Source organism: Squalius cephalus, assembly GCF_949319135.1.
Source record: "Squalius cephalus genome assembly, chromosome: 13".
Classification (NCBI taxonomy): domain Eukaryota; kingdom Metazoa; phylum Chordata; class Actinopteri; order Cypriniformes; family Leuciscidae; genus Squalius; species Squalius cephalus.
The window spans coordinates 36283151-36309448 of NC_137134.1; the positions used below are offsets into that span (position 1 = coordinate 36283151).

Consider the following 26298-nt stretch of genomic DNA (forward strand, 5'->3'; position numbering starts at 1 on the left):
TTAAACCTGCACATTTATGAAGCAGTGTGCTGTCACATCGCATCAGGGCACAGGGGCGGCCTGACTGCTTGCCATGCTCCGTATTGAGTGAATCTTTATTTGGGCTGTGGCAGGCCAGGGGTCTGTCAATGTGCCAGGTGTCAGAGTGGGGAAGGAAAACATTATGCCAAGGTAATTGATCTGACATGGGTGGACGAGAATGGTTTGTGATTGCAGGATTGAACCCTCGTGAATCTGTATGGAGACTATTTTAAGTCGTACTCATTTTAAGAATCAAAATGTCCTTGGAAAAGGCTTTATTTTGACTCCCTTATGATTATTTGAGCAAAAAAGATGAGCAGGATCTAGTGTGCAGGTTTAGTTCAACAGCACCGTAATTCCTCAGCACACTGAAATTTGCATAGAAATGCATAGGTAAATCTGAGTCAACGACATCCAATAAAGACAGATAAACCAAGCTGAATGACGTCAGATATGCTAACATTCCCTCACCCTCTGCAGATAAAGTGCGACCAGTACTGGCCGAGTAGAGGGACGGAGACCTACGGTATGATCCAGGTGACGCTCTTGGACACCATCGAACTCGCCACCTTCTGCGTGCGCACCTTCTCCCTACACAAGGTAAGACTTTTTGTGTCCACCTGTGTAATAGTGCCACCAGCCAAGCACTGTCTACTGCAGGGGTGCCTAATCCTACTCCTGGAGGGCCAGTGTCCTACAGAGTTTAGCTCCAACCCTAATTAAACCAATCAAGTTCTTCAGGATTGTTAGAAACTTCCAGGCAGGTGTCTTTGAGCTGGCCCTCCAGGAGCACGATTGGACACCCATGGTCTACACAAAAGGCGTTTCTGAGATAAGTGCGCTCCCTGCTCCAGGAACACTTTGCTTCAGCTGTTTAAAAGAGTTTTACGTTGTGCATTGGCCTGTTATTTCCCTCTGGACCGTGGAGCAGACACATTACACTGTTTCGCTTTCGGGCCCCGACAGACGTACGCAACCGGGATGATTGCAAACGGTTGAGGCGAACGAGGCATTTGTCCTGAAACCCTCACTGGGTTCTCATCTCCACTGCGTGCACCAACACACGCGCATGTTTTTATAATCTCCTCGTTCCACATCCATCATCTTTTAATGTTACGCCTGCCAAAGAGAGGCACTTAGCTAAGTGGCCAGAGCAAAACGACTCCATGCAAAATTGGCATCCCAGACGGCGCAGCGGTCAAGTAAACATGAAGTGGTTGGAAGGGAGGAAGAGGAATAGAGAGGGGTCAGCAAGTTGCACGGTCAGGCCGTAACGTGAATTAAAATGGATTGAGCTTTTACTGTAGTGAAGGGCGCCCATAAGACACGAGCCGAAGCATTGATTAAAGAGAGACTGTCGTACAGAGCATGAAGAGTGTACTCATGGTTAAGGGATTAAGCTTTCGTTTTAAACCCACAGGAAAGAGAAATGAGATCTCTTCAATATCTCAATTGATTCTCCTAGACAGAAGGGACAGTAATTGGATATTCTCCGATTTGTCCCAGAAAGAAAAACCCCAGTAATCCACTAGTTTCAGAAGAGATCTCGAGAGATCTCCTGAGCTATGCACAAGCAATTAAATTGTCTTCTTGGACAGTTTAGATTAAACATAATGGCTTATTTAGTCATATAGCGGTGTCTGTACTAAAGGGACATCTTCGAATACAGATGAGGTGTGTTTTTGTTGCACCACAGTTTGTTGTATTGCATTGCATGGCTGAATAGTCAGAGTTTGCTTACAACCCTTACACACACACACACACTCGCTGGAACACTGAAGTGTATTTATGTGTGTGCATATCCTGCAGTCGCACACACAGTCAAACCAGAGTCATGAATTCTTAAAAACAATCCAGCACAAGCCCATCCACTGCAGAGAAACACAGCCTGCAGAAGACAGCCAGAGAAAAAAAGTATCCGGCAAAACTGGGCCAGTTTGCTCTTAATTACATCGTTTATTTATTCATTTATTCAAAGGGAGCCTCTGTTGAAACAGCAGCGACATTGAAATGCAAAACCTCCCTTTAAAGACGTCCAGGATGAGAAATAAATGCTAGCAGTGGAACTAGCAGGACACTGATGTCTCTCCCGCTTCTTGCCGAAATCTCCAATGCGGCAGACATGTTCCTGGCTCTCTTGCCCGTGTCGAAATACAATGTAGAAGACATTTTGGTGTCACAAGGTGATGCTAGAACACATGATTACATGTACCACCGTCTCATGTCAACCTAGCATGACTTGTAAGGTGCTTGAACAATTAAATCATGCATTACTAGAACTAGGGCTAGATGTATTGAGATATAACCCATAGGACTTGGAATAAAGGCAATTGCTCTCGTTTCAGAATGGTTCTAGTGAAAAGCGAGAGGTTCGACAGTTCCAGTTCACCGCCTGGCCGGACCACGGCGTTCCCGAGTACCCCACTCCGTTCCTGGCCTTCCTCAGGAGGGTGAAAACCTGCAATCCACCGGACGCCGGTCCCATCATTGCCCACTGCAGGTCTGAATCCAGTTCCTACTTCTCAAGGCTCCTGAAGCCGGAAACTTTAGGTCTAGAGCAAGTCTAGTTGTTCATACAGTTGTAACCATGGTTCCCTGAGCAGGGGAACGAGACACTGTGTCCCCTAGAGGACACTATGGGCATTCCCCATAGTGTCCTCTAGGGCAGTGGTTCTCAAACTGTTTACACCAAGTACCACCTCAGAAAATATTTGGCTCTCCAAGTACCACCATAATGACCAATATTAAAATACACACTACTCTATCTATACTATTTTCGGAGGTGGTACTTCTTGAGTAGGCCTAACTATTCAGCTAAAGCTATGCACAGCTCAAAAACGAGGCAGTTTTATTTCTAATAAGAATATTTATTATTGTCAGCCCCTTTTTATACAGTGTAAAAACTCAGTTTGAACATTAACACTGCACTGTGCTGCTTACATACAGGTAAATAAAAAACTTAAATAATGATTAAATGAAAATGTATTGCACCTAAAAGTGAAATACAAAATGTACTTCAATAAAGATTAAATGAAAATGTATTGTACTTAAAAGTTAAATTAAAAACTGTACTGTACTTAAATGTTAAGTAAATTTTTTTTTTTTTTTTTAAATACTGTACTTGATAAAAAAAAAATTAACACAGCTGCAAGAGAAAACCAAGACAGACAGTGGACCTAATCAACCAAAAAACGAGCTTAAAAGAAAATATGATCACGTTAGTTGAGCTATATGCGCGATGGGCGCCGCCTTGTTAGTTTGTGCCGCTGTTCAGAGAATCGGATCTGTTGGATTTACAACACGTGAATTCATCCACTTCTCCCGAAATACATGAAAGTAAGTGGCCAGTGAACTGGGAGAAGAATAGAGTAAACTTTAAAGTTACTTACACAATGTGTATCTGATATGAATAAAACATGTCGTCTAATTATAATGGAAAGGATTGCGGTTTCCATAGACATCAGTGTGTAACTCAAAATGTATTGTTTTTTTTATTACTCATGTGAATTTAAATGACTGAAACCTAAAATAAACATTATGTGGTTGAAAACACTGAAGAGTTAATATAAATATATGACAAGCACTGAGCGTAAGCACATTTGAATTTAGCAGTTGATCACGTGATGCACTGACCTTTCTAATCACACCGGTGTGATCTTACGTGCGAAATTCAGTGATTCCTCTGCGTACCACTAGAGGGAGCCTGCGTACCACACTTTTGAGAATCAGTGCTCTAGTTCCCATTCGAAAGGGAAGCCTGCAACTTTCTGTCATCCCTGATTTATACAACATGTGTTTTCAGTGCTGGTGTGGGCCGCACAGGCTGCTTCATCGTGATCGACGCTATGCTAGAACGCATCAAGCACGAGAAGACGGTAGACATCTATGGTCATGTGACGCTCATGCGCTCCCAGAGGAACTACATGGTGCAGACGGAAGACCAGTACAGCTTCATCCACGATGCCCTTCTGGAGGCCGTCGCCTGTGGGAACACGGAGGTGGCGGCACGAAGCCTCTTCTCCTACATCCAGAAGCTGGCGCAGGTGGAGGCCGGAGAGCACGTCAGCGGCATGGAACTGGAGTTTAAGGTAACCAGAAGACATTGCAATTAGGGAACACCAAAGATAGTCTTATTGTGTGCAACTAGCCAAGCAAAAGTAGTCCTCACCTCTAATTGCAACTCATCAGACGAGATGCTCTGGTAGGTGTTGATCTGGAGGGTGCAAGATAATCGAATGTGCCACACAGGACGGTTAATAACACTCTGGCTCTCTTGGGGGCATGTTTTGTTACAGAGGATGCAGATGTGAAAATTAAGCTCTAGTTGTGACAGAGACGACTGAAAGTTGTAGCTCAGTTGAAGCCAGCCAGAGAGGGATTCTGGGAAGGGTAATTAACACCCGATGAAGGAGAAGCGATGTGTTCGCTAATGAGCAGACAGGGATTGTGGGTTCCATTTGGCAACTTAAACACTCCTGCAAGTTTCTGGCCTCTAAGACCTTGAAAAGCTTTTACTTCTTTTCTGTGTTTTTATTTCCTCTTTCAGGCTTTGTCACTCATTCTGTGTCTCTTTCTTTAGCCTGGAACAAAGTAATGCTCACCAGCTCAGGGAGCAAAGTCGGGCACTAGCGGTAACGAGGTTGCAAAGCAATTAGTTGAGCAATAGGTCCAGGTGGTACCATCAAGGTGGTGCCATTGCTATTTTCTAAATCTCAATTAGCGATGTCCAATTTGTGAATGAATGAGTTGGTTCTTTTTAAAGGGATCGTCAAACTGCTTAGTAAAAGGTCTGAATTGGTTTTCCAATTGGTTAGAATCAGTTCCTCACATAAATCCTTGTGAACATCGAAGTGGCAAGATAATTGGGTAGTGGTATGAATTTCTAGCCAGAAAATCAGATAGTGGCATGCTAAGCTATCAGGCTAATCGGCTAGAGGTATGATAAGATGGCACACTAACCAGTTAGCGGTTTGCTAATAAGGTAACTAGTTAGCTAGCAAGCTAGCTGTTAATTTGACCATTTTTTAGGTTCTGTTATGTAATCTGTTAAATGAAAAGATATTTATTATCATATTTACGTGGAAGGAGAGGATTCAACAGGGATAGAATATTTCCCAACGGCAGTATGAGAGATGATTTTATGTAAGTGTTGATAAGGTGCCTGAGTAATTGGGCTAACCATATCACAAACCACTTTTAAAGTTGACGCGGACAGCTAAACCAGCCATCTAAAGTGTGTGTGCGTGCTTATTATTTCAAGAGCTCGGTTCAAGGCTGCCGCTTCCCACCGGAATGCCTCATGCCCTTCCAGGTCCGTCTTTGAAAGCTACTCAAAGACTCAAAGGAAAGACAAACAGCCAGTGGCCGCTTCTGAAAGAAAGAGAGAAAGACTAGGCCTGGAGCAGGAGCTGAATGGATTTATATCGGGGCAAAGGCATTACCTGGCAGAACATAGGAGAGAGAGAGAGAGAGAGAGCGAGAGCAAGGCACAGTTTCTAGATGTGCCAGGCTCGTCCAGTTAAAAGGAGACAATCTTTCCAGACAACTGACCTAGAAACGGAGAAGAATTGCGGGTACTGTGGCTTGGTTGATGCTAATTGATGGTTACAAGCTCTAATTTGGATCATGACATGAGAGTACAAGGTGCATGTGTGCGTACAAAACGGTGGTGTCCTGTCACAATGTTGAAGCGGCATCCTAAAAGTGACAGTGACCCATTTCGCCGATTGTCACCAAAGTTTTGCCTGACTTTCCAGTTTTTTCGGAGCTCGGTTTCATGCCACCTGATGGACGAAAGATTTTTTGTTAATTATAACAGCAATGAGCAATGACAGGTTCCTGCAACCACAAGTAAACTGGGTCATCCAGTCTTGCCCGTCTGAAACAAACAGGTGGAGTGGAAAAAAATAGAGCCATTAGACCAAAAATAAAAAGTCAGAATGGCTAAACGAGTGTCTGAGATTCCCATGCTGCTGGCCGTGCCCTTCAAGCTTAAATATCCGTGTTGGAAATTGGCTCAATTTAATTCTCATGTTTGTCTCTCTCTCTTCCCACAGCGTTTGGCGAACTCCAAAGCCCACACGTCCAGATTCATAAGTGCCAATCTGCCATGCAACAAATTTAAAAACCGCCTGGTCAACATCATGCCGTACGAGACCACTCGAGTGTGCCTGCAGCCAATCAGAGGGCTGGAAGGGTCCGACTATATCAACTCCAGCTTTATCGACGGATACAGGTACGCCGACGGTGGCCTCAGCAACCGGAATTCTGCTGCATTTAATTCGTTGGGATTGACTTTCTCTTTCCTGTAGACAACAGAAGGCGTATATAGCCACACAGGGCCCATTAGCGGAGACCACCGAGGACTTCTGGAGGATGTTGTGGGAGAACAACTCCACCATTGTGGTGATGCTGACCAAACTGAGGGAGATGGGCCGAGTGAGTGTTGCTCTTCTTCAAGACCAGCGGATTTTGGCTTCCGGGTGATGTAAATTAATTGTGCTTTGACGTGTTTTCGCAGGAAAAGTGTCACCAGTACTGGCCGGCGGAGCGCTCGGCTAGATATCAGTACTTTGTGGTGGATCCCATGGCGGAGTACAACATGCCACAGTACATCCTCAGAGAGTTTAAAGTGACGGATGCCCGGGTGAGTCCTGAAAAAAAATACCACATCTGAATTATTACCTTGTTCATACACCTTACGAAAGGTATTTACATGGTAAACTATGATTTTTAAATTTTGGAAATAAATATTTCCTATAAGAAAATACGATTTCAGTCTGTCTAATTCAAAATTTCATGTTTAACTGAGCTATTACTTGCTATTTCTTAGTGAAAATTGTTTCAAAGTAGATCCTACAACAAATTTTTCAGTGAATACCATGGTATTTTGGACATTTACCAAGGTGTACCATAGCATATGAATTTCAGTACCATGGTATATGTCAAAGTACCATAGAATTACCATCTAATCCCATCACTCTTTCCATGATATTCATATTTTCAAGAATATCATGGTATTAACATGGTACATGTCCAAAAAAATGACCATGGTACCATGTTTGAAATAATCTAAATAACATGGTACATTGACATTGTCGTACTAAATATTACTATACTCACGTACCATGGTACCATCCAAGGCACAACAAAGAATATCATAGTGTTTCCTTGGAATCTTTTGGGCAAAACATGGTAATATCGTGGTATGTTCATATATATACCATGGTACGGAATGATTATCATATTCGTATACCATGGTATTTACGTGATAGGCACTTGCAAAGAACGTGGGTTGTATGTGTAAAAACACATGGTAAATCGTGGTAAAAACATGGTAAATCATGGTAAAAACATGGTAAATCGTGGTAAAAAAACATGGTAAATCATGGTAAAAATATGGTAAATCATGGTAAAAACATGGTAAATCGTGGTAAAAAACACGGTAAATCATGGTAAAAACATGGTAAATCCATAGTATTTTGTGTATAGTTCTAATTAATTGTTGCATTTTAATTGATTCATACATATAAACTGCACATTTTTTGCCGATTATACAGTATGAAGTGTTTTAGGAGAAAACGCCACGGTGAAATTTTCCTCTGTATCTACACTGAGTCAAAATGTCAGTAGCCATATTATAATTGTGCTTTCCATGAGTCTCAGACGTAGGAAAAAAATATCCCATCAGCTGACCGTTATCAGAAGCTCTCACTGAACGACTAGAGCCCTCATCAGTCGAGTGTCTTTCCTGCAAACCGCTAATGCCAAACACTCTGACTGTCACCGTACGTGCGGACGCGCGCCCGAGACGAAATGAGCATCCCGAGCGTCGCTCACTCCAGCCAAGCACTTTAATTGTGATTGAATCATCCAGACAGACTCTCCAGTAATCAGCCTGCAGAGCGAGGCCCGCCGGATCAATGAGAACTTTAATCAGAGCCGACTGGTGGAGGCGGGGCCTGGACTGGGGCATGATGGGAGGATGCACGTATTTAATCACACGATTGGACACACACCGCTCGGCCTGTAGGTTGTGCGCGCACAATTCGGTTCGGCCTCGTTTTCTTTCACCCTTCATGTTTGGCACTGCTTGTTTCAGTTGATCAGAAGAGAAAGAGGAAGGACTCAATCAGGCCTGGCCGACACTGGTATAAAAAAACTGTTGACAATATTCAGTATATACAGTCAAACCAACATTTATTCAGACACCTTCAACATTTCTCACATTATCACAGTTTATTCGCTATAGTTTAGAAAATTGTTCAATTAAATCAGTTGATATTTGACTGGTTTTGTCCGTCCTTCTGTTAGACTGTCTCACACATGAATTATGTTGAATATCTGTCAGCTGTTAAATTTAACTACACAATTAGATAATACCAGTTTAGCTCAACCAATTACCAAGCAATGCTTCGTTTTGTTCAGTCTGCGTGCAAAAAGGTCGCATTAGCATTAGCAATTAAAAAAAAACACATGTTTGAATAATTTTTGGTCCCAAATTTGTATAAATGTCACTGATAGGCACAGTATGAAGAATTTTTGGGTGTAATATGTCACAGTTTACTTTATTTTGCTATCCTCACTTACATAGATGAACTATAGTGTCCTGCACCCACTAGTAATTGAATAATTGAATAACTGAATAATTTTTGGTTTGACTGCATATTGATGTTTATGCGTTTGTTCTGGAAGCAAGCATATAAATCAATTAGAAGAGCCATGATTTTGTAGAGAATAATTGGTGCGTGTTTTATTGGTTTACTCGTTTGATGATTGGCGGGTGTTTTAATGAACAAAAGGAAAATTCATTGGATTAATCGAAACCTGTAGTTCGAACACAAGCAAAATAAAACAAAATAAAAGAAACGCCCAGCCTAGGAAATAGAAATGTAGAGGAAATGGACAAGTGCTCCGTAATGCACGTGTGATCCGAAAAGCCCGTGATTAAGTTGGGACTCGGCCGGTTTGATCCGTCAGCCTCTCTTCACTGCAGGGATGAGTGAATATTTCCAGCCCCTTCTGCACGGTTTAATTGTGCCTCGTTCTGCCTGAGCTTCCCTTCGATTGCTTGCTTTCTCGGGAACCAGGCCTCATCCGTCGCCGGGTGTCTTTGCTCTCCTCTCATCCGTCAGTGCCGGAGCCGCGGGGTTTCTCCAAACCTCGAGTCGCGCCATCGATCACCCGTCCGGATCACTCCATTTAGCAGCGTCTCCACGAGACGACGCTCGTCACGGCGGACGCACCATCGATTTCCCTTATCCCAGAGTTATTCCAGCCAAAGAGGAGAGAAAAAAACAACAAAAAGAGGCAGAAGGGTGTGGAGTCGGCTCAGATCGGAGAGGAGATGTTCGCCGTAGCTTCTCCCGTATCTGTTGTGCCTGTCAGCGTCTGTCGGGATTGACTGATTCGGGATTGCGGTTGAGTTACATAAACAGATGGGACTCGTCTTGACGGTTACGTATCTGTGTTTTGTTTGTTCTCTCGCTCACAGGACGGCCAGTCTAGGACCGTACGGCAGTTCCAGTTCACTGATTGGCCGGAGCAAGGCGTTCCCAAATCCGGAGAGGGATTCATTGACTTTATTGGCCAGGTGCATAAAACTAAAGAGCAGTTTGGCCAGGACGGGCCCATTTCTGTCCACTGCAGGTGAGAACACACACACACACACACACACACATGATCTAACAGCAGCTCATCCTGTTAAATCAAGGCTTTTGTGGCTTTTAGGCAAGCTTTGAAGGCTAAATATGTTAGCATCCACACCAACACACGATATTGTTCTGTTTATTCGAAGCCCACGCTGAAGTTTTGTCGTCTGCCACTTTAAATGCTTGAGGATGGATTCTGATTGGCTGTCGATGTTTTTATTGTTCATCAGCTGGAAAGAAATCTTTCTGAAAGTGATTTCATTGATGATGTTTCTCTGTGCCGTTATTGTTGTGGACTCTGCTATTCGTTTATATTTAGAACGATTTTTAGAACTATATATTTATCGTTATGTTATCGTTCCATAACAAAGCATATATATATATATATTAGGGCTGTCAAAAGATTAATCGCATCCAAAATAAAAGTTTGTTTTTAATAATATATGTGTGTATAATTAAATTTGTATATATAAATACACACACATGCATGTATATATTTAAGAAAAATGTGTTATTTATATATAAAAAGAATTATATTTATATATAATATAAGCTATATAAATATATATACAGTATATGAATGCAAATATTTCTTAAATATATGCATGCATGTGTGTGTATTTATATATACAAAATAATTATACACAGTACACACATATATTATTAAAAACAAACTTTTATTTTGGATGTGATTAATCGCGATGAATCTTTTGACAGCCCTAATATATATATATATATATATAATGTGTGTGTATATATATATATATATATATATATATATATATATATATATATATATATATATATATATATAAATAATTTTAAATCATATATGTAAACTTGTGCTGTTAATTAAAATTAAAAGTTAATTAAAAGTTTGATTATATGTAATATGTGTGTACACAGACACGCACACATATTATATAAACACAAACTTTTATGTTAGATGCGATTAATCGATTTGACAGCACTAATATAAATAAATATGATATTTTATAGTAACTAAACAAAAAAAACTAAACCAATAATAGTTATTGAGTATTATTACTCAAAATAATATAAACGTCAACTGAAATAAAATATATATATAAAAAAAACAAGTTTTCATTTCCATTTAGTTTAATTTCATATACTGAAAAACTAAAAGCAAACCTGAAATAAAAATCAATAAAAAACTACATAGATATTTTTTTAAAAGTATTAAAAATGACAAAACCCCACAATGAAATTACAAAAAATGTAACTAAAATTAAAATACAAACAGAAAAACCCAATTTAAAATATTTTAAAAAAATCTAAAATAGTATTTTAACAATACTAAAATAACATTTATATACACCGTATTTTCCGAAATAAGTCTTAAGTCTAAAATTATTCAGAAATAATATTTAAAAAATTATAATCACTATAAATGTGTATTTTAGTTTCCCTCACTGACCGACAAATTTAATGGTATTCAGAACAGAATATCAATGAAAAATAGAAGTATAAAACAAACATAAAATATAGCGGTGTACTATAGTGTAGTTTCTATTTAAATTTATTTAAAGCGAAACCGACTCTATCGGCGTGTGTGAAACTCGTTAACTAGAAGCTTGAAACTATTGCTCGTAATAAACACACACTAGCACACGTGTTCGCGCGGGGGGGCTGCGTTCATCATAAGTACAGTAGTAGCACACTGATCATCAGACATGATTTGAGCAGCGACTGAAGCGTCCTCCTCCGCCACGGCCAGCGTTTAACAAGCGAACCGTTACTCTTCTGAAGACGACCAGTCCAGACGCACGTAAATCACGGCCGTCCCGCGATCCTCCGTTCCTGATGCCTGTTAAACAGAGCTTGTGTTCAGAGAAGACTGACGGACAGAGAAACTGTGCTCGACTTTCTGTCTGTGCAAATACAAGGTTGATTTTATATATAGAGAGAGAAATTTACATTTAAACATTTAAATTATTTTATATTTTCATATATATGTGTGTGTGTGTGTGTGTGTGTGTGTGTGTGTGTGTGTGTGTGTGTGTGTGTGTGAGTGTGCAAGTTGCGTGTGTGTGTGTGTGTGAGTGAGTGAGGGTTTGAGTGTGTGTTTGCGAGTGTGTGAGAGAGTGTGAGTGTACATGAGTGTGTGTGTGTGTGTGTGTGAGTTGAGAGTGTGTATGAGTGTGTGTTTGAGTGTGTGTGATTGTGAATGAATTGTGCAAGTTGAGTGTGTGTGTGTGTGTGTGTGTGTGTGTGTGTGTGTGTGTGAGTTGAGAGTGTGTATGAGTGTGTGTTTGAGTGTGTGTGATTGTGAATGAATTGTGCAAGTTGAGTGTGTGTGTGTGTGTGTGTGTGTGTGAGTTGAGTGTGTGTGGGCATTAGTGTGAGGTTGTGTGTGTGTATATCAGTGTGAGTATGTGTGTGCGTCAGTGTGAGTCTGTGTGAGTTTGTGTGAGTATGTGTGTGCGTCAGTGTGAGTGTGTGTACGTCTGTGTGAGTGTGTGTGCGTCAGTGTGAGTTTGTGTGAGTGAGAGTGTGTGCGTCAGTGTGAGTGTGTGTGTGACTGTGCGTCAGTGTGAGTGTGTGTACGTCAGTGTGAGTGTGTGTACATCTGTGTGAGCGTGTGTGAGTGAGAGAGTGTGTGTGTGTATGTCAGTGTGAGTGTGTGTGTGTGCATCAGTGGGAGTTTGTGTGTGTGTGTGTGTGTGTGTGTGTGTGTGTGTGTGTGTGTGTGTGTGTGTGTGTGTGTGTGTGTGTGTGTCTGTCTGTCTGTCTCTCGCCTGTTCCTGCTCTCGCACGCGTCACTTACACACATCTGTGTTTACAGAGCTGCAGGAGTCTTCACTGGCCTTTCATCATCCGTCCATCTCTCCCTCTCTCTCTCTCTCTCTCTCTCCCTCTCCCTCTCTCTCTCTCTCTCTCTCTCTCTCCCTATCTCTCTCTCTCTCCCCCTCTCTCTCTCTCTCTCTCTCTCTCTCTCCCTCTCTCTCTCTCTCTCTCTCTCCCTCTCTCGCTCTCTCTCTCTCTCTCTCTCCCTCTCTCTCTCTCTCCAAAACTGCATGAGAAATCAAGACTTCCATAATGTCTTTCGATTGATTTTGCTTATCTCGTTTTTTTCTTGCAAGTGAATTTCACAAACACACGGCAAGAAACTCAATGAATTAAACACTTGAAAACATTCTCCAATAATATTTGTTTTATTTACAACTTGGAAAAATCTTTTTTTTTACAGTGTAGAAAAGATTAAGGATACTTTTACTTAAAATAAGGCGGGAAAAAATTGCAAGAATAATACATAAACACTGAATTCAAATCGTAATTATTACATGAATTCAAATCAATCAAATTTTCTCCTTTTTGTGTTTCGCGATGGTGACGGTTTTCAGTGTCGACCATTTCTCTCATTTCTCTCCTCTCCATCCATCTCTCCCCCAGATTTGATATCTAATAGAGCCACATGGTTTTGTCATTAATTGCATGATTACGTACACTGAATGGAAGTGTAAATCCTCTCATTCACTGCTCCTTCACGCCTGTCAGATTTGAAAGTCTATCTATTTAACCAGCGCTTCGGTGAAGTCTGAGAGCCAAGAGAGACACTTCTTTCTTTCTTTTCCTTTCCTCTGCCCCCTTTCTGTAGGATTCTAGCATCATGGACGGACAGGACCGTCAAAAGCATTTTGTTTTCCTGACAGTCACTGTCGTGGGAGTCCAAACTGGCTTTTCATTAGATTCCCGAACTCTTGCGTCATCGCAACGCCGCGCTGTGATTGGCTCCGTGGTCGCTCGGCCTCCCTCCCCACTTTTCCAAGCCATTTTGTCACTTTCAATCTTGCCAAAGTGGAGGCAAAGGGAAAAATAAGCCCGTTGTCATATCAATTATTGTTGGCTTGGTGAAATCGCTCGGTGCCAAAGCAGCTTATGAAGGCAGCCTTGAAGAATCAGACTTAGGACGCCTCTTATTTCAAGCGCTGTCACAGCGAGAGCAGCTTAGCATGTGTGCGCTCGTTCACACCAAACGCCTGTGATTTATTCTATCGCTCTGCTGTTTATGTAGATGGCGATAAGGGGAACTCTTGAAATAATGTATATATATATGCAATATCTGTATCCCACAATGCACTTCCTGATTTTTTTTTTTTTTTTTTTATATATACCTCCCTTATTTATTATGTGGTCAGACCAAATTTACTTATATTGTCTTGTTTTTTTGTTGTTTTTTTCAAATTTACTTATATTTATTAATTATTGTTATTGTATTATTTTTACTTATTATGTGTTTATTTATAGATAATTTAAAATATATATAAAATGATTAAAACTCCAAAAAATTATTTATTTCTGCTGTTACTATTTTACAAGTATTTTGTTTAATTTTTATTTTTCAAATTTCCTTATTTATTATTTATTTATTGTGTATTTATTTTTATCATTATTCATTCTATTTATTATTTAATTATGTTTAAAAATTTGATTTAAAAGCACAAAAATATATATTTCTGATATCTTAACTGGATGCAATTTAGTGAGGTCATGTGACAACAATACTGCATACATATATATTTTTTTTTAAATAGTGTAACACTTTATCTTAAGGTGACGTAGTTACACGTTACTACATATAGTTACTATAGTAATAAATTGTGCATAGTTACAAGTAACTAACCCTAAGCCAAACCCTAACCACAACTCTATAGTAAGTGCACGTAATTATTCAATATTGCTCAGTACTTATTTGAGTAAGTACAATGTAACTACGCCACCAAACATTGTCGGTGTAAATGAATGCAATATATCAGTATGCTAATATCCCGTTCCAAACACATATTTGCACCTAAAATAAGAAAAATCAATAGTAGGATAAGAAAATAAAAAAAAAAAATAAACACAATTCAAATGTTATGCAATTATGTTTGTAAGTAAATGCATCTTGTTTCTGCCACAGAATAAAACATTTTAAAAGATAATTGCAAGTTTTTATCTCACAATTGCGAGTTTACATCTCGCAATTCTGACTTACGAGATATAAAGTCAGAATTGCGTGAAATAAAGTCGCAATTGCGTCTTATAAAGTCAGAATTCTTTTTTTTTTTTCTCGCAATTGTGACTTTATATCACGCAATTGTGACTTTATAACACATAGGCCTAATTGCAAGTTTATATCTCGCAATTCTGACATCTTTTCTCAGAATTGTGAGATATAAACTAACAATTGTGACATATAAAGTCCAATTCTAAGGGAAAAAAAATACTTTTTTTTTTAACCTCAGAATAGTTTATATCTCGCAATTCTGACTTTATAAGACGCAATTGCGAGTTTATATCATGGAATTCTGACTTTATATCTCCCAATTGCGTATTATAAAGTCAGAATTGAGTGATATAAAGTCGCAATTGCATCTTATAAAGTCAGAATTGCGAGATATAAAGTCAGAATTGCGAGATATAAAGTCGCAATTGCGATTAAAAAAAAGTCCGAATTCTGACTTTATAAGACGTAATTGCGACTTAATTTCACGCAATTCTGACTTTATATCTCATGTAAACTTGTGAGATAAAAAGTCACAATTATCTTTTAAAATGTTTTATTCTGTGGCAGAAACAAGCTTCCATATGTTTCAATGATATTTCCACTGGAAAACCGATAATGAAAATGATTTTTGTGACAACATACTGTTTGACACCGATGATTACCTTTCAGAAAGATATTAGCGGTTACATTAACAAACTATACATGTTTTCCTCAACGCAGTGCCGGTGTGGGACGGACCGGGGTCTTCATCACGCTAAGCATCGTGCTGGAGCGAATGCGTTACGAGGGTGTGGTGGACATCTTCCAAACGGTCAAAATGTTGAGAACGCAACGGCCAGCAATGGTGCAAACAGAGGTGAGAGTCTCAAGCTTCTGTTTTAACGCAGATCGCCTTGTTTAATAGCCGAACGGCTGGCGATTCGAAGTTACAGCGAGCGTTTATGCTGACGTCTTTGCGTTTTCCTCCACAGGACGAGTACCAGTTTTGCTATCAGGCGGCTCTGGAGTACCTTGGAAGTTTTGATCACTATGCAACGTAAAAAGCCATTTTTGTTCCCCCCTGCCCCACAATCCCCCTCCCCCCAACAGCCTCCTGAGCCATAAAAACTTGCTTGAAAACATGAAACGATGACAACTATACAAAATTCATTAAAAAAAATGTTCAACGAATCGTCTTTTGGAACCAATCAAAACATGTCGTGAGAAACCCCAATCGGACAGCAACACTGGAGGAGCGCAAACGGATCCCAAACACTTCTACGTCCCAAGCTCATGATGGAGGAACCAAAAGTTTTGGCTCAGGCTGGAGGGTGGGAATGATGTCGGCGTCGGACCACTAACCTTACCTCAAGTGTTCTGATGTGGAGGACAAACATAGTTTCTTTCCAAACTAACTCTGTGAACAAAAAGACAGAAAATTAAGGAAAAGTTGGTGCGATACTACATGCCCACAAATAAACTAACACCGATAGATGATGAGTACCTAAATGGTTGGGGAATTGGTTGGTTGGTTGGCATCTGAAATCCTTCCTTGTTTACTAAAACGGACATCTGTCAGTCTAGCAGTCTTCAAGAGTGTATTCAATGGAGACGTTGGAGGAATGGTACAAACAAGACTTATTTTGCCACTCACGTCTTGGATTCAAGCCTCTCCTTGTGACATGTTGCCATTCGGACAAAATTGGGAGCCACTTTAGAGCAATTCGAGGCGAACCGTTCATCCACTTGAGAAAGTAACCCTCCTTTTGAAACCACTGGAGCTGACAAGGGTCGCCAAACACGTCTTGAGGCATTCAAGAAAATGGTTGAAACCTAATCGCATCCCGTAAACGCATCCGTTTCTTTAGTGCATTCAAGGACATGCTAGCAAACTTTTCTACCAATGTAGCTCCATGTCCGTCGTCTTGAGAGCCAATGGGAGCTTGAACTATTGGGTCAAATGGAGATTAGGACCAGAGGAACCACCACTGAAGTCTCAAGTTTCTTTGGCAACTACAACCGTGACTGGTCTCTCCGTTGACGTACACCATGTGTTTGGCGCGCCGGATAGGGGATGCGTGGCTACGTCTCGTACGTCCCCAGTGAACAACGTTCATTGCCATCGTTTCAACCAACTTTTTATCTTACAACTATGTTTTTTTGGTTTCGTTTTGCTCTTGATACCAAACATGCTGCTTTCGCTCCATTATGCTGTACGTGTACATGTGAAGAGTCCGATTTAACGGATGGAAGTGTGCGATAGTGAGATTACGTGTGTTGGTCCCACCTCTCAATCCATTTCCTTATGCCCCAACGCTCGCCCAGGATGAGACCCAACTTTATTTTATCATCACCATCATCATCAAAACGACCCATTCCTGGTTACTTTGGGATTTCTTTTCGGGGAGGTGATTCTTTAATGGATTTTGGCTAACGAAGAGCAAGAAACGGGCTTGTATTTGCGTCATGAAATTGCGGTACAACTATCTTGTGAATCTGTTGTTGTAGGTGGGACTGTTTTACGCGCTCATGCATATGCGTATGAGGGGGGAGGGGTCTCCTCTCCGCAGTCAGAGCTGATTGGTTGTTCTGGAGAATGCTTGAACTGATTGGTGAGAGAATGAAAGGAGCCGTGTGTAATCTTATTTCCAAAAAGCCTTATTCTTGTAACATCATAGGGAAAAGAAAATACATTACTGTTGTATTATTTTGACTATTATCTCCTTACTTAACAAACTTTTGATTTACTTCTTGGTTTAGTGTTTTTTTTTTTTAACAAAGAGACCGTACTCATTTTTTTTAAATTAGCAAGAAAAATAATGCTCATTTTGCTCATATTATGTTAAAAGACATTCTATTTTTTCACTGTAGAAATGCTACGTGAGATGTGTTTGTGTGCATGTATACATAGACGAATGGGACATGAATGTATACATACACACTCACAATATATTTAAATGCAGAATATAAAGATGTATCCAAATCTTCATATGAATAGCCTTTTTTCTTTTTTGAAGTGGGCACTCATTTTTATACCACCATGAAATTATTGCGTGTATGAAATCATGAATGACTTTTTATTGATTTTTTTTTATTTGTTGTTTCTTTCTTTTTATTTCTTAAAAGAGTTTGGGAAATGCATTTTCAGAAATGCAGAGATTTCCCATAAATCATTGCGTGGGAGAACTTTAACTTCCTGTTGCCTAATAATGAAGGATGGATTACGATTTTCAATTCTATTGTTATTCATCAATAGTACTAGTATTAACTGAAGTATTACTTTTATAAAAGATGTAGAACTGGTTTGCTAAATATTGAATTGAACAAAAAAAACATACAATAAACTGTACTTTCCAAATTTTACTAAAAAAAAAAACTAAAAAAAACTCTAATTTTGTTACAGCCCATTGTTGTGAAAGCTTTCATTCTTTGGCATCTTTTATGTTTTGTTTAGTTTTTTTTACTTTTTTTAAACCACCAAATGTTCGATTGTTTGTTAGATATCAACTATGATCCTAAATATAATGCCTGTAAATAAACAAATATATATTATATGTATTTGTATAATTTGACCCACAAGATTTATGTCTTTGAACAATACTGAGATAAACAAACAACGACAAAAAAAAAAAGTTTATGCTAATGGAAACCTTCCACAGTTTTGAAAGAAGCTTTGTCTCACGCTAACAGCTCTGTTTATCTCTCTTCCCTTCATTCCTCTTTTTTTTTCCCCCTGATCCATTTGTTCATTTATTTTTTTCCCCCCAACTCTTCACTTTTTATTCTTATCTTAGCCTCCACACACTGCAGTCCAGTGGTGAGAGAAATCACAACGCTTCTCCTTCTCCAATAAGACTTACTGGATCCTACTGGTCTCAAAAATAGACTTGGCTTTCTCCAAGCAAAATATAATTTCTCATTGAAATGTTTCATGAGATTCACCTCAAAATGAATCCCGTTTTAAGCCTAAAGCAGTAATCATTATGTGTTTTTCTCATTTTGAGTGAGATTCGGATGAAGAAGGGCTAGTGTGCCCAGTGCCTATAAAATGCCATATGAACAGCGAGAGCGAATTGCCTTGAATTGGTAGCGTGTTTGGTGATTAGCTTCACGTCATTATCGCTAGTATAAAGACACGCCCTCTCTCACCACTGCCTCTGTGCTCCATCTTTTATTTAAATTGGTAGTTCATTGCAAAGCTCTAGAAGTTTACAGATGCATGCCATGTTTCGTTCATTTGGGTTTTTTTTACTCTGAGGATTTTCCGTTAAGGGACGAAGTACGAGAGAACTTGGAAATTTCAACGCTGCCTTTTAAACTGTTGGGAGTTTTGTGTGTTTCTAAACGAACTTTTCCTTGGGAGTGAGAACGCGATGGACACTCGTACGATTGGACTTATCGGACTGATCTCCGACATCTACGACGGCAGAGGTGCTCAGAAGTTTGCCCTGACGCAAAGGACGTTGGACCTTTTGACAACGGGAGCCAAACGTGTGAATTGATTAGCGTGCAAAATAATGAAGAACCAATATTCAAAAGTGAACGTATTAATACCATGGCCAACAAAAATAGAAGAAAAAAAAAGCCAAACTCAAACGTGAAAATAGTTTTCTTTGTACGAAGGCCAAGTGCTATCGCTTTCAAACTGTTACTTCTGACGGACACAATAACTGGTTTGAAACCACTGTGTATGTAGATATGTTGACTTTGTATTAAAGAACTGTTGTCTGAAAACGATGGTGTGCCTCATATTTCGTCTGGAAACATTCAGTTAATATCAAGTCACATCTAGCAACATGTTTGCATTACATTTCCACAAGATCATTTGAATTTCATTAGCTCGGTTTGACAAGGCAGATGGCGAAATTAAATTGCATATATACGAGGACCAATCAGCTGTCATCGCACATGGCATCTCAACAGAACAATCAATTATTTCACAATCTGGCCTGATACCTGAATCATAAACACATCCATAAGCTCAACATGCTTCATAATCTAACATCTCATCTCACCTCCATGCATTTGGCCACCCGCGGCTCACAATTTTAACATGACGACCCCAGGGTGTAAATGACATGTTGGTTTGTGCATTAAAACACTAAATAAAACACTCGCTTGATTGTTTTTACGTCCAATTATATGCATAATTAGTCAGTTGAGGTGGTGATCAGAACAACTAAGTTCATTTCATGCTTCAAGTCAAGAATGAATGATCTTTTACTTCATCATAGATTTGTATTGTGCCGGTTTATGTTAATATCTCGTCAGTCAACAACATGCCACGGGCTTGAACCTTGATGCTATTTTCTATCCCTTTTCTGAAGACGGTTGAGCCGAGAGAGCAAAAAATGGTTTATGTTCAACATTTTTTTTTTTTTTACGTCTCTAGACCTTTTTTGTTGTTTTTTAATTCCACTGCCTTGCGTCTCGCATTTTCTGTGTGAACCGGCCCTAAGAATCTTAATTTTTCTAGACGATTCAAAAGAGAAGGTGAAGGGGATCCAGGGCTTATTGCTTTTCTCGTCACTCATCTAACTCATTAGCACTGTTCCTCGGGAGCCCATCAAAGCGCCGTTTGCACCGGAGCAGCCAAAAGCCATGGAAATTTCTAATAAATGAGAAAGAAGTAAATTGGACCGTCCACCGCCCGTGGCGGAGCTGAGCTACAAATGGCGCATCAATTGAATCAAGGCATGGAAAAGTAATCCTGGAGAAAGAGCCAGACATCATCTTCGGGAGATGAACAAGATAGAATGCATTTTGCTCAGAATAATTGCTTAGAAATTGTTCAATGCACTTGTATTCGAAACTAATCAAGGCTGAATTCTTTCAGATGCATTTGATACAACAATGCCTTGTTTTCTTGAGTTCTTTTGGATTAACGGAGCACTGATTCTTGAGACGTGGGTGGGTCAAAACAGTTTTATATTAGGCCTAGTTTGGAAAACAGTAACATTTATACTTCAATGTGAGTCGAAATTATCACAAGAATTTTAGCTAATTGTGCACCAGTTTATTCAATTATCACTCATTCCCTCTGAAGGACAAATTATTTTCACAGATGCAAATTTATTTTTTCTGATTTATTAATACAAATATTTTAGAAATTTGACTGTATCAAAGTCGGTCTTAATCTTCAACATCATATCCACATTGTCCCTAGGAGTTATGACATAAAAAGTCAAAATTGAGAGATAAAGTCAATAATATTTTTTTTTTTGGCAAAATTTCAACTTTATATGTCATAATTTCGACTTTTAATCTCATAAATATGATTTAGTAGTATATCATAATTTTGACTTTTATGTCATAATTAGGATTCTTATGTGGTGGAAATTGGCTAATGGGCTTCCATCACCTCCATTACAGATGTTTCACAATGTTTCTGGAGCGAATAGATCATATTTACTGAATTCAGCTTTAAGTAACCCTCAGTGACAGAAAGCGGGAGGTTTGAGTTTTCTGTTATGCTAATCCAATTCTTATGCGACCTTAACCGAGCCCTTTTTGGGGAAGCAAATGAATTCTTTCTGAACATTCGCTTGAATACACTTACGGTTTATCTCGGCGTGAGGAGAGTGGCTGCTCTCCGAGTTTATTATGCAAATGAGACAATTTGACAGATTGCACGCAACCCTTCATAATCACTGTTCACGGACGACTGGCTGCGGCACGAGCCGTTTCGCATACGGAGCTTCTGGGCTCTTTTAACTACATATGTTCCCAAAAACACTTTCATGGCACTTACAGAGCGTTATCCAAACATGATGGGTCAACTGCTTTTATTGGTCCTGGAACAACTATCATTAAACCAACCATCACCTTTATTGTGGGTGTTTGTTATATAGCCTATATATTTCAAAGGTATTATCTTTCATAACTTACAAATGATTTCAAACCTGCCGTCTTGTGTGCCTTAACCCTAATACCCAGCTAATGGAAACGTAGCCTACTAAGAACGTTAGCTAACGTTGTTTAAATGATCAAATAGAATTTACCCTTAACGTTTGCATATATATTTCAATAAAAACATTCAGAAATAACGTGTACATTATTCAAATGTCTCAAAAGCGTCGCGATTTAAGCTCTACTTTTTCTCAGGTAAAATCTGGTTTCTACCGCGCATGTGCTTCAATCTAACCTTAATTTGTTATTCGAAGATATTTAGTGTTATAGGCTAATTGTGTGCTCATTTTGCTCTTTGCAGGTTTTACAGTTAGAAACAAAGCTAAACAATTAATGTGCGTTTTATAATTGCTCGTTATGGTGATTAAGTCTGTTTTGTGCCCTCAGTTAAATTATTGTATTGTGTTGTGCTTCATTGTGTGCTATGATGCTAAAGTGAAAAAGTAAGATTAGAGATTTTCTGAAGTCATTTACGTGTCAAATGTTTTAATTTTACTCACGGCGATGAATAAACCATTTCTGCTCTCTCTCTCTCTCTCTCTCTCTCTCTCTCTCTCTTTCGGGATTTTATCATTTTGGTTTTATTCACTAGCTTGACACTGTGCTGCCCTCTTGTGACAGACACTGGAAGCGATTCAATTTTTGGGAATGATTTAGGCAACTGTAAAACGAAGCCCAAACGATTTCAGGTCCATATAGGGACATACTGGACACTGAAGATGCTATTTATAATAAATATGAAATATGACATAATAACAATCATGTGACTTGAGATGATATCAGGCTGTTAATGGATTCCGTGGAAAGTCAGAAACAGAATCTTACTGTGGAATCTTTCCTCATTTGTGGTTTAGCTTCTTGCTTTCTGAGTTTCTAGTCCAACTGTATTTAATATTTCACAGGTTTTACAGAAGCTAATGTGGATTAAGAGACTATATGGTGGCATTATGTGATATAATTGCATGACAACTGACAGATAATATTGTTTTCTTCTCATTATTAATTATATTCCGCCTTACCTATCCTGGGTGTTTCCCTGCTTTCGCCCCAAGGCATGCTGGGATAAACTCCTCCTGCACTCCACCCTACAGAAACTGAAGCCAATGTAGAAGATGAATGGATGGATATTGTCACTTACATACTAGTATGCACATGTGAATCACTAGATAAGAACCAGTCAAAAACTACCTCATAACTTAAGTTTGCAAGGTTCTTGAACAAACGTTCTTCTAGTACCAGTAACGTTCGTAATGAGTTAGGCCTACCTGGTAATAATGTTTTTTTTTAGACTTCGTTCAATATAACGTTTTAAGTTGGTTTAAAGGGTAACTAAACCCCTGGTCAGAGCCTGACTCCACCCACTGGCACCGTTCAACCTGAAGAGGGCAGCGCTCAGACGTTTTTACACCATATTTTGTAAAAATTAAAACACTTTAGACACAAATGTCAAAAAAATTACTTGAATCAATGAACAGCATTAATAAAGCCCGTCTTACAGATCATTAAATAAAAAAAGTTGTTTTATACGGAAGCGTATTGCATTCACTTGAGGAAAAAAAAATCGACTCTGTTTTTCTGAATTAACGAGTTAATTATCTCAGAATTACAAGATAATTTTTCATGAAAATGTTTTTTTTGCTATGTTTTTCTGAATTAACGAGTTAATTATCTCAGAATTACGAGATAATTTTTCATGAATAAATTTTTTTTGCTGTTTTTCTGAATTAATGACTTAATTATCTCAGAATTCTGAGATAATTAAGTCATTAATTCAGAAAAACAGAGCAAATTTTTTTAATGAAAAATTATCTCATAATTCTGAGATAATTAAGTCGTTAATTCAGAAAAACAACAAAATATTTTTTATGAAAAATGATCTCATAATTCTGAGATAATTAAGTCATTAATTCAGAAAAACAGAGCAAAAACTTTTTATTCATGAAAAATTATCTCGTAATTCTGAGATAATTAACTCGTTAATTCAGAAAAACAGAGCAAAAACTTATTTATCATGAAAAATTATCTCGTAATTCTGAGATAATTAACTCATTAATTCAGAAAAACAGAGTAGATTTTTTTTCCTCAAGTGAATGCAATACGCTTCCGTAGTTTTAGGGTTTAGTTACCCTTTAAGTTGGAAACATCTGAGTTGGTTTAATGTTTGTTTGTTTGTTTGTTTGTTTGTTTTATGTTGCTTGTTTCAGAATGTTCAGACAGAGAACATTCCAAAGTAACATTCTATAATGTTTACAAAGTGGTCAAACGGAATGTTCTCTAAACGTTCGCATAACAAACAAAACACGTTTTGAACGCTCAGAGAACATTAGCAAAACGTTCTCAGTTGGGGCAGTTCTAATGGTCTCAGATGGTATCATGGGACTTTGAAATATACCATAGAATTTACATGATATTTCCAAGAATACCATGATTATGTTCACATATGGTATTTTCGCAGTAGAATATGGTAGGCCTACTACCATGGTATTTTTCCAAAAAAGGAAAATTGTTCGTAATGTAGGTTTCGTAAGCGGTAACAGGAGGATTGTATGTAAAGAAAGGGGAAACAAACTGTTTGCAGATTGAGTTTCTTCCTGCTAAACATGATAAGAAGTTGCTCAATGACGTGTTTGAAGAGCTCAGATCTTCACACGGTGATTTCAGCTTCCAGTTATGTGTTTTTGGAAGCATTTCCTCCAGCAGTTCGGGGGTCAGAACTCATCACCAGAAGCCTTATTTGGTAGATCACATTCTGTCTCGTCGGAGTTTATTGCTAGAGGCGATCTGCGCTGATTGATGAATCAATCACTTAAAACATGTCTGGGAATGTTTGTGCAATAATTACTGATCATCAGTGCCAGTTTTGTGGTTATACGAATGTTTTCTTTGTCCTTGTTCTTATGGAGAAATATTTTGATCTACATCTAAGTTTACAGCGCGCAAGCGTTTGGATTTAAACGTGAGCGCGGATGGATGCGACCGACGCATGCGCAGTACAACTTGCACTAAAATCGTATGCGAGACAGAACGGAACGCAGAATTGCGATGTATATTTTGGTCTTCACGTCGTTGGAGTGATATGTAAACAGTCCAGCCGCATGTTGTGTGTTTTTAAGAGAGGGTTTATCTGAAATTGATGATGATAATAAAACAGACCGGCATTTAAAATAACTTCTCGAATATGGCATCCCTGTGCTGTGAACGTTTGTACAGAAAATTGATGAATATTTAATATAATGCGTATAATAATAGGCTACCTACAATAGTATAGTCCAATACCCCTTTGTAACACTTTAAATGGTGAAAATGTGTAAGTTTGGCATCATAAATATATTCAACAAATTATAGCCTAAATGTAGTTTAAATATGGAAACATGTAGGCTATATTTTACGAAGGCCTATATTTGTTTTATTGCTGAATATTAATATAGACCTTTTCATGTAATGTGAGCTCATAAAACTGCATGTATAATAAAAGTTTCAGATGAATTATAACACTAAGACAGTGTTTAAAAACGTTTGGTCAGTTTCCCAGATATCCATCATGTTGATTTTGAATGTTGTTATTGTGATCCGTCTGGAATCGAGCCGTGTGATTTTTTCCGTAGGAGTTCAAATAAAGGGCGCCTGTAACTCTGGGTTAAATGATGAGAGAGCTGCTCTTAAAGGCACCTGATGCTTAACGCTGTTCTCTCCTGGAGCCGTGTGTGTGGGTGTGTGTGTGTGACCTTGATCTGTACCCGTGTGCCAGGGTGCCGGTGTGGGCATCAGGTGTTGGCATCTGCGCTGCAGGTGCCCGTGCCCAATTAAAGGGGCGGCTTGACAAGCTGCCCGGTGGGCATGGCAGCAGGCCTTTAATTTAATTACATGGAAATGCACTGATTGAGGGTGAAATGAAGCAGAACGTGTCTGTTTGTTAGCCGCAGATGACTGCCACTTGACTGACAGAGCGCTAGGATTCAGGTGTGCTGGCTGATGTTGTTTTCTGGGGCTTATTAAAAAGGGTTCACTGCGCTGGAGGACCTGCCTGATAAAGAAATAAATGACTGAATTTAAGTCAAATTATTTATATAGCGCTTTTTACAATACAGATTGTTTCAAAGCAGCTTTAATGCGCCAGAGAAACGAGGGCGCCGCCATCTTTAGAATATTGTCTTTGAACTTCCGTTTTTGCGGTCGCTCTGTATATTTCAATGGCATTGCTGTCCAGGAGTAATTAGCTTTGTGGATTTACTTAATGTAAAGTTAACGAAAGTTATCATGAGGATTGTAATATTTAAAGCAGATGTCTTAACAAATGTCAGTAGACCGGGAAGATTTTAAAACGAGCCGTTCATTCATAAATACGCAAGATCGCTGTGAAAACACAGACCGGAAGTCAAAAGACAACGAGCGCAGCGCTGAAAAGGGGCGGGGCTACATAAGGTCTATAGCGATAACAGGAAAATAATGTTTGACAAAGTTTGTTTCTAGAAGAAAATAGCGTCATAGTCCAGCTTAAGTAAGTTCAGTGATGTACTTCATTTTTGTTGTAAAAAAGTTATTAATTTAGTTCATATCTATATATAGCCACTGAAAACCGTGATTTCATCGTCCAGCAGTTCAGTTCTCATATAATGGATGTAAATTAATTTACTTGTGAAGACTTAAGAGGCCCGTTCACTCCAAGGATGATGTATTTCAGCATTTTAGCAAATTGAGTGCCGTCGTCCAGAAGTCAATGGGTTCTTT

General features: G+C 39.0%; 1 protein-coding gene across 42 annotated transcripts in view; it reads left to right on the top strand.

The window, feature by feature from the left end:
- ptprsa (protein tyrosine phosphatase receptor type Sa) overlaps positions 1–18278 on the top strand; it is a 212707-nt gene extending 194429 nt beyond the window's left edge. For all 42 annotated transcript variants that reach the window (XM_079890978.1, XM_079891018.1, XM_079890986.1 and 39 more), the window contains 9 exons: positions 502–621; positions 2367–2521; positions 3824–4109; positions 6078–6256; positions 6333–6459; positions 6542–6667; positions 9515–9669; positions 15403–15538; positions 15654–18278. In XM_079890978.1, coding sequence (XP_079747104.1) covers positions 502–621; positions 2367–2521; positions 3824–4109; positions 6078–6256; positions 6333–6459; positions 6542–6667; positions 9515–9669; positions 15403–15538; positions 15654–15722 — 1353 coding nt within the window. In that variant the 3' untranslated portion in view covers positions 15723–18278. The remainder of the gene's footprint in view (positions 1–501; positions 622–2366; positions 2522–3823; positions 4110–6077; positions 6257–6332; positions 6460–6541; positions 6668–9514; positions 9670–15402; positions 15539–15653) is intronic.
- Positions 18279–26298: the final 8020 nt, after the last annotated feature.